The sequence below is a fragment of the Cadophora gregata genome (assembly GCF_030347475.1).
Source record: "Cadophora gregata isolate MNR1 chromosome Unknown scaffold_4, whole genome shotgun sequence".
Taxonomy (NCBI): Eukaryota; Fungi; Ascomycota; class Leotiomycetes; order Helotiales; family Ploettnerulaceae; genus Cadophora; species Cadophora gregata.
In genome coordinates this window covers 1,444,190-1,452,383 of record NW_026695927.1, presented here as the reverse complement: position 1 = coordinate 1,452,383, position 8,194 = coordinate 1,444,190, and the positions used below count along the sequence as shown (strand labels likewise).

Genomic DNA, 8,194 nt, shown 5'->3' with positions numbered 1-8,194 from the left:
CCACGGTGAGTGCTAGCGTATGGTAGAAACAATAGGGCATTTATTCGCGTTTGGCAGATTTATACTTATTAATGGAATGGCATATAAACTCTACATCTCGGCTTACTCTTTGATATCGAGTCTCACTTTACCATACCAAAACTTCTCGTTCTGAACTCACCTTCCCCTGGATACCTAGGTGACTTTCAGCTGTGTATGTCACCGTCATCCAACTATGCGATCCCAGCCGTCGTTGATATTGCTCGCCGTCCCTATGGCCCTAGCTGCTCCGGCTCCAGCAACTGGAAATTTTGGCTCTGCAACTACGCAAAATGGTCTCACTGCTGGCGGGTGTAAGCCTATGACGGTTATCTTCGCCCGTGGTACAACTGAACAAGGAAATGTTGGGTCACTTTCGGGGCCTCCTTGGTTCGCTGCCATTGGAACAGCAATCGGAACTCAAAATCTCGCTGTTCAGGGTGTGGATTACCCAGCCGAGTATACATGAGTACACCTCAAATTAAGACCAGTATTACTAATTACCTCGCAGTGTTCCAGGCTTTCTGGCAGGTGGCGACAAACAGGGAAGCACGAAGATGGCCCAGCTAGTCATGCAGGCAATGACGGCATGCCCTAATACAGCTGTTGTGATGGGCGGATATAGTCAGGGAGGACAGCTCGTCCACAACGCAGCAGCAATGCTTCCACCCGCGATGGCTGCTAAGGTTTCTTCGGGTATGTTCATACTTTTCGTAGCTGCCGATATTGTACTAACAGTCACGGAAGCGGCCATTTTTGGGGATCCAATGAACGTAAGCCAGTCGCAGGTGTCCCAGGTTGGTCTCTTTGAATTTTACTCTTGTCCCAGACGCAAATTTTAGAATGTGGCTTGGATCTGAGTTATCAAACTCCCTCGGTCTTGATTCGAAACCCAGTATTGACATGTCAATTAGCCGCAAAGACAAAGGTCATCTGTCATAAAGGAGACCTGATCTGTGCCGGAACCTCCACAGTCTTGATACCGCATCTCACATACTCTCAGAATGCGGATGAGGCAGCTGAGTTTGCCGCTTCTGCTGCTGGACTGTAAGGAGTGCGTCAAACCTCAGACAGCTCGCCTGGAAAAATGCTAGAGATCTATTTCCAATCATATGTTATACAAATTGATTCAACCAGCACATTTGCCAAATCATTTTGAAGCGAGTGCGACAAATCACTGATGCATACCCTGCAGATTCTGGTCTCTGTTGAATAAACTTTCGCAGACTATACAAATGTTCTGATAAGGCCGGTAAGGGTTCCCGGCCCAAAGTCTCTCTGACTATAGGGCTGGATGCAGTTGACACAAACCCATGCTTGGAGTCTCGGTAGAAAATTCCTACCTCTGGACTGGATTCAGCCTAATCATCAACGGCCCTTTGTGATACACCAGCACCGAGGCACCGACATCCATCAAGTTCTCGCTCTCTTCACAAAGCTCTATATCAAAACTGGTTCGAGAAATTAGTGCCCGCTCGCCTCAAAATCACACGCTGAGAACCTACTTCCAGATAAGCCTCGCAAGAACAAGCTTCATGTGCGCCAGAGCAAAACTGTGACATTCAAGTCAGCATAAGCACTGTATACTAACTTAGCATACCTGCTCACTTCTGACCTAGACAGTTCCTTGGTCCCGCATTCCATACACTCGAGACTGCCCTTACATCGCCTTCATACATCTTATCTCCAAGCCAGCGCTCAGGAGCAAAAGATTCAGCGTCTTTCCAAGCAGCTTTGTAGTGCCCGGCAGCCCAGGCGTATGTACCAACTAGTGTCTGTTTCAAGTCATTCAGTATCAAACCCTCAAAATACACTCGAAGGAGCAAGCAGCACATACACCTCCCTGGACAAACTCCCCACAAATGACATTCCCTCCCTTATTTGTGATCCTCCTGGTAGTTTCTGGCCCCGCTGGAAAAAGTCGCATGCTTTCGCTTATGACTGCACTTTGATATTTCAAGCCGTTGGTCTTGATCATCGTGATCTCGTCCTCGGATTTGAATGTGGAGCGGATTTCCTTGGTGAGGATATCAAGCTTAGACATGTTCTTCAGTAAGAGGAATACTGCGACCTAGTACTTGATTTAGATTCAATGTCAGGTAATCGGGAAGGAATACTACGGAAAGACTGGTCGCGGTGGTATCGCTACCTGCAATAATCAGATCCCCCGACACGATTCTGATTGTTTTCGGGCCGATTTGCTGAACAGCATTGTCATTTCGAGACAACAGCGAGTAGCTAATTATATCAGTATATACGTTTGCTGTATTGCAAAGCAATGAGGCCAATCTCAAAGACCTACTAATCTTCCACCTCCCCCGCTTGACCAGCGTCAAGCTGCTTCTGTCGCTTCTCGATCTTCGACTCAACCAGTCTCTTGAAAACTCCCTCAAAGGGAGAGAGATTTCTGAGAATGTCACCAATCGGTCTGAGAACACGATATTGCTGAAGAGCCAATCCAATCGTCAATCCCCTGAGCAGCTTGTCCATGATCGGCATGAATTCTGGTACCGTTGAAGTTTCCCTTGGGCATCCTGTCAACATACGCGCCACAAGCAGAGACATCTAGCTTCGACTCACAGCGCATCAAAAGACTCCCCATACCCAAGATGCCCAGCGATATCCGCACCCAAGCAGTCAAACCACCACGTAGCATCTAACCTTACACCTTTCGTGGCCCTCTCCTGCAGCCTCTTAATCAAAAGGGAGATGTACCCTTGAATAATACTTTCTCTATCCCGGACAGCTTTCTCACTGAACCCTGCACTGAGGAGCTTGCGGATTCGAGAATGTTCCGCATCGCTTGGGTTGTGAAAGAGTCCATAGCCGCCGATCACGTTGATAGCGGGCATATGTTTCTGTAACTGCCCTCCTTCCTTGTGATACCCGTAGATATCTTTCCATACTCGTTCATCAACATAAGATAGCTCGTTGGGACCGAGACGGACCACCTATATCATAGAATCAGTTGAAGACTTTGACAGCACGTGCTGGAACTGTCTCACTGGACCGTATCTATTGTGCAGTTCTGCGACTTTGTAAACTCGCGTCGCTCTGAATACATAGTACGTATTGACCAGACTTGTTGCAGCGAACAGTTTGGGACCTGGGTATCTCGAGAGTGGATGGAAGTAGAGACGCCAAAGCAGTTTAGTTGCGAGGGACAAAGCGATCTGATCCAGGTCAGTAGTTACGTCACAAATCAGGGAATGTTCAAAGACAATACCAGGACAAAAGCTGCTCCGCCTAGCTGTGCAAGTTCCGCTGGTAGCAGCATGTTAAAGTCCACTGCGCTCGAATGTTAAAGCAAGGTCAAAAACGCGGAGGGTCTCGTGAGTCTTGAATGTGTTCAGTTAAGCACGGCAGCATGTTTTCATGTTGGACTTTTGAAGTCAGACTTAATTACCTTACCCTTTCTAACCGCCCGAGATCGAGGCACTACGCTTTAGCGCACACTCGCACCTTCGGGCTGTCCTCTTCACCGGAGCTACCGCCAATACCCACCTAGGTACTGTTTGTGATCGCTCTCACGTAAGCGAGGCTCGATTTCTCCTGCTGTGGCGATAGGTCCGTAAGCAAGCCTTTGAACTTCCAAATTCTGGCTCTGTGGGACTGGTTCAAGGGCGTGCAAGGTCTCTAGCATTTTACTTTTCCGAGTGTTTCAAACGGAAGGGAGTCATGCGAGCGAGGCGTGATAAGAAGAAGTGTCTGGCACCCTCAGCGAGATCGGTCCTTGTATCATGCATGTAGTACAGTCTTCATAGCATCCAGAGAACCTACTACCTCGCGTCGCGTTCGCACTCAGATAACATCGCCCAATGACGTAGTGATCTGTTCTAACTCGGTCATTCTTAGGTTTCTATTTCGTTAACTCGAGCAGTCAAGTCTACTGAACGAGCGCGCTTAAACTCGCAATTGGATACCAGTACTGGATAGCAATCCCTGTTTACTCTTGCAAAAATGCAGAGCATACAGGCAAGAAGCTTTTGATGTCTGTCCCAGTCAAGGCTCGAAAAGAATTTACGGCGAATTACCGAGATATCATACTTTCCCCCCATCCTTGCTGTGATACTAATACTTCCGAATTTATTTCTTTCTCAAATACCATAGATTTAGCCATAGCCACTGAACAGCTCGAACCACAGAGACATTAACGCTGTGGCGTGTTAGAAATATCACCTTATAGCACTCTTAGCGTTGAAAAGTCACTGTAATTATCTTCTCGGAGCCCAGTGTGTGTGGAGACTGATGTCTGAACGCGCGAGGGTTGATTACGTATGACAGGTATTACTGCATATCTCATTTCATTTGGGGAACAACGACAACGACTTACAGAGTATAATAGCCTATAAAATAAGACTTACTTACTTTTAATGTCAAATTTAGTCTTTAAGTAATATGTAGAGCCAGAACTACCTCGGTATGACACCTAAGTAAGAATCCGAAGAAGAGAAAGTATGGCATTTGAGTACTTTGCCGAAGAATTCACAACCCCCTTAGATACCGTTCAAATCCCTCGTTTAGCGGGCTCCGAGAATATTGACGTGAGCAAGCCCGCAGAGAACAAAGAGCCAGCTTCAGGCCACCTCCGGTCTAGTCATCTAGTATCACTAAGATTATGACTGGAAGAACGGGTAAGGCATTGTGATAGCTGTATCTCATTTCCATCCCGTTTCTGTAGGCACAAACATGACGTGGCTACACTGATATGAAGACTATCACTTGACAACCTGCAACACTGTAAGAAAAACAAAGTTTCTGCAGAATTTTGCACGTATTTTGCTAACTCTGACATGACGACCCTTTGCAGCGTGGTACTATGGACAGTTGCTCAACCAGCGGTGGTGTGAATAGAGGAAAATTAGCGCGATACGACTTCCAAGAAGTCCTATTTCTGCTATCTACCCATTGAGCTACCTGTAAAGATATGGACAAAAAATTGTGCATGTAGAGAAACGAAGTTACACACAGTCTAAGGAAGACCATAAAAGATTCCTCGCCCGTTTGTGCCGACAAAGACCAGCCCTTCAGTTTCCCAACTTGCTGCCAGTGGGTTTGGATTGGCGCTTCCAAACCCATGTCCAGCATCACTGATGGTTTCCCATGTACCTCCATCATTTGTACTCTTCCTGAGTGCCACGATATTGTCGATGACAGCAAATGCAAAGACACTCGTGCTATTCCCAGCTCCCTTCCCGACAGCGATATGTGTCCCAGATTGGACACCAGGACTCGCAGTGAATGTCTTTCCAAAGTCCGTAGAATGATAGATGCCTGTGGTGGTAGAATACCAAATGTCCCCTTCTTTGGCGGGGTGGACTGCCAGCAAGCCTACGCCGTATGAAGTGATATTGGCTGAGAATGCGAAGGTTTTGCCACCGTCACTGGAGACATAAACACCATTTTCATCACCAGCATAGAAGAACTTTGGGTCAACTTTGTCTGATGCAACTGCAATACCGATAGGAAGGGAAGCAATAGCTGTACTTGAGCCATTGGAAACGACAAGGGACCCCGCAGACGATGTCCATACAATCGACGATGCGTCTGCGGAGAAGGCAATCGAGCCTCCTGATGCCGCAGGAACGGCGGTATTAAGAGTCCATGTAGCACCCGCGTCCGAAGAGATGGCAAGCTTGGAGTCCCCAATTCTCAAAATATTCCTCGGTGCAAGCCCTGCATAGTCAAGAGCTGTTGTGCTGGTCCAGAATGGATCCTCAAACACGTCATTAGGAGAGACCGTTAGATCTTTGTGAACAAACCCTGCAACATCGCTGACGCCACTGATGAGCGGAATACCGATACCAGGAGGAGCTATGAGGTCTAAGACAGCAGTTTCCTCGATGCCATCCGCAAGAGAAGTGACGTGCACCTCTGGCCATGACTGGAGATTGTGACCACCGTAGATTGTTGCACCAGTTCCATAGAGCCACTGTACCGACCGTCAGCGAATTCTATGTAGGTCCGCCAGCAACTGGCACCAGGAAGGCGATGAGATCAAACATAACGCACATGATTGCTGTCAAACGGATCGATCTCGAGTGCCTCGACCATCCAGCCGAGTATCTTTGTATCGCCCGGTTGACGTTGATTGTTGAGCCACGGTGCATTCTCCGTCTACAGGTACTTAATACAATTCTATCATCGCCTCGTAGCAGTTAGCTTACATCGTATGTGTTGTAATTCTTCTGGACGCCTCCAACATAGTCCCAGATGGTGGTCCATGATGTGCCCTTCGATATGTTAGCTCGCTTTGTTTTCACTTTTGGCCTTTCTAACCGAGTTCTCGCTTCTGAATATTTGGACATCAGGCCCCCAAAGATTCATTGCGGTGACCATCAAGGTGCCAGGGTTGTGAGTATCCAGAGCCAGACCACCATAACCAATCGTGATGTTATTTGTCACCACCCAAGCTGGCGTGATGTTCGAGAATGTCCCGTTAGAAGAGACACGATACACCGATCCCGTTCCAGCGCTGTAGGGGCCGGATTCGCTATTGTAAGTAATATACAACGCTTTCTCTGCAGCAGAGAACTTCATCTTGTGCGGGAAAACTCCCGAAGGTTGGCCAGCCATTGCTGTCCAAGACTCTCCAGCATCTTCTGAAATCCATGTCGAAGAGGTCTTGTCTGCAGTTCCAATAAAAATCCTGGAGGTGGCCCCATTAATGACTGCGGACGTAGGATCGAACTGGATGGCAGATAAGCCATTAATGTCATTGTTGTAGCCTGACGTGTCCGTTGCGTCTGCTTGGTATGTGCCTGTTGCGGTGAAGCTGCCAACTCTTTGAAATGTTACTCCCTGGTCAATACTTCTCCAGAGTCCATTCCCGCTGCGAGCTCCGAAATAGATAATCTTGTTATTCTGAGGATCAATAGCTAGGCGCTCACCCATGCCTCGCCCGGGCATGTTGCCGCCCACTTTGAATGGAAGGGGAGTCCGAGCCCAAGTTGTTCCATAATCTTCACTTCGTAGAATAGTTCCATTGCGGGGATCCCAACTGTTGGTGTACATTCCTACAGCTGTTTCAATAACTAGTTAGAAATCACGGGTTTAGCCGAGCCTCATTAAAATCGCGTTCTACCCCCTCCTAGCCCCCTTACTTTAGTTACTTATACTTGAATATCTCTATAATAACTGTTCTAAATAACTTCATATTCTCGGAATATTAAGATTAATATGCCTTAAGATGTTTCTAAGCGTGTTTTATAAAGCTAGAAGGTAAGGGTTAAGGAAAAAGTGAAACAGGCTATTCGCCTTAGTACTAGGATATTAGAATACTTTAACGTAGAGTAGTTACTTATTACGTAGAAAGGGCGAAATAAATAGTGTAAGGCGAATACTACTACTAAAGATATATTAATTACTAAGTCCTTAGTATAAGCTACACGTAAGAAATAAAAGGAAATAATATAAGCTGAAGTAGATAAGCTAGCCCCGGCTTCTAATATATCCTTAATACCTATAGACTTAAATAAAGCCTTTTAGCTAGCGGTAGATATAGTAATTATTATAAGATCCTCTTCTATTAAATATTAGAACTTTAAGCTAAATCCTACTACTTATTTAGATAAGCTACTATACTAGATAAGCTTCCTGTTAACGCCTATTATTAATATAGAAAAACAGCTCTTAATAGGCTAAGCTTAATATGATATTAATAATTCCGAGCGTCTAGATTAAGTAGAGCTAAGTAATTCGATATATATAAAAGCTATCGAGCTATAGGCTAAGGCTAGAAAGCTTAAAGATTACAAACTCCTTATATTATAATTCTAGAGATAGTTAAGATCTTTTAAAGCTAAAGACTCTCTAGTTATTATAATTAAGAGCTAAAAGGATTAAGAGAAAGCTAAGGCTAGTTAAAGGTCTTAAAATATATTATCTTCTAAGGCTCCTTTAACTATAGTTAGAGAGATATATTACTAAGTTAACAAAGGCTAGGGAGACTACGATTCTAGTAATAATTCAGTATCTATAACCTCTAAAGGTAAAGGAAAAGCTAAAGTAAAGCTAGAGACTATTCGATAGGTTAACTTTACCCCTAGGCTAGCTTTAACTCCTATTAATAGCGATCTATTTGAATTAAACAGTTCTCTAGTTAGCGATTTATCAGATATACCTCCTACGCTATATCTCCTTTTAAAAGAGCCTTAAACTATCATAGCTAAAGCTC

The 8,194-nt window shown here is 45.5% G+C and overlaps 3 protein-coding genes across 4 annotated transcripts; 1 reads left to right on the top strand and 2 right to left on the bottom strand.

Annotated features, from left to right (window-relative positions):
• Positions 1 to 214: 214 nt before the first annotated feature.
• ONS95_010267 (uncharacterized protein) lies at positions 215 to 971 on the top strand (the record flags this gene model as incomplete). The annotated part of the gene is made up of 4 exons (XM_058503851.1): positions 215 to 477; positions 530 to 714; positions 766 to 791; positions 933 to 971. 4 exons carry the CDS (start codon positions 215 to 217, stop codon positions 969 to 971), a joined length of 513 nt encoding a protein of 170 aa, XP_058360564.1.
• Positions 972 to 1,137: 166 nt separating this feature from the next.
• On the bottom strand, positions 1,138 to 3,394 carry ONS95_010266 (uncharacterized protein). 2 transcript variants are annotated; one of them, XM_058503849.1, is made up of 9 exons: positions 3,245 to 3,394; positions 3,024 to 3,191; positions 2,599 to 2,969; positions 2,321 to 2,542; positions 2,139 to 2,256; positions 1,856 to 2,089; positions 1,627 to 1,793; positions 1,524 to 1,571; positions 1,138 to 1,469 (listed from the first exon to the last, which is right to left on the bottom strand). In XM_058503849.1, the coding sequence occupies exons 1-9, from the start codon at positions 3,293 to 3,295 to the stop codon at positions 1,358 to 1,360; spliced, it is 1,491 nt and encodes a 496-aa protein (XP_058360562.1). In that variant the 5' UTR covers positions 3,296 to 3,394; the 3' UTR covers positions 1,138 to 1,357. The 2 variants fall into 2 exon arrangements, with proteins under 2 accessions (XP_058360562.1, XP_058360563.1); XM_058503850.1 differs by having other exon boundaries at positions 1,627 to 2,089.
• A 1,430-nt stretch (positions 3,395 to 4,824) lies between these two features.
• On the bottom strand, positions 4,825 to 7,032 carry ONS95_010265 (uncharacterized protein; the record flags this gene model as incomplete). The annotated part of the gene is made up of 4 exons (XM_058503848.1): positions 4,825 to 5,950; positions 6,031 to 6,135; positions 6,186 to 6,251; positions 6,298 to 7,032. 4 exons carry the CDS (start codon positions 7,030 to 7,032, stop codon positions 4,991 to 4,993), a joined length of 1,866 nt encoding a protein of 621 aa, XP_058360561.1. The 3' UTR covers positions 4,825 to 4,990.
• Between the last annotated feature and the right edge of the window lie 1,162 nt (positions 7,033 to 8,194).

Bases quoted from the DNA above. Each gene is read 5' to 3' on its own strand.
- ONS95_010266 (XM_058503849.1), bottom strand. From the start codon at position 3,295: ATGCTGCTACCAGCGGAACTTGCACAGCTAGGCGGAGCAGCTTTTGTC. The intron at 2,543-2,598 runs GTGAGTCGAAGC...AGGATGCCCAAG, and splicing joins GGGGAGTCTTTTGATGCGCT to GGAAACTTCAACGGTACCAG. The intron at 2,257-2,320 runs GTAGGTCTTTGA...TGATATAATTAG, and splicing joins GCGGGGGAGGTGGAAGATTA to CTACTCGCTGTTGTCTCGAA.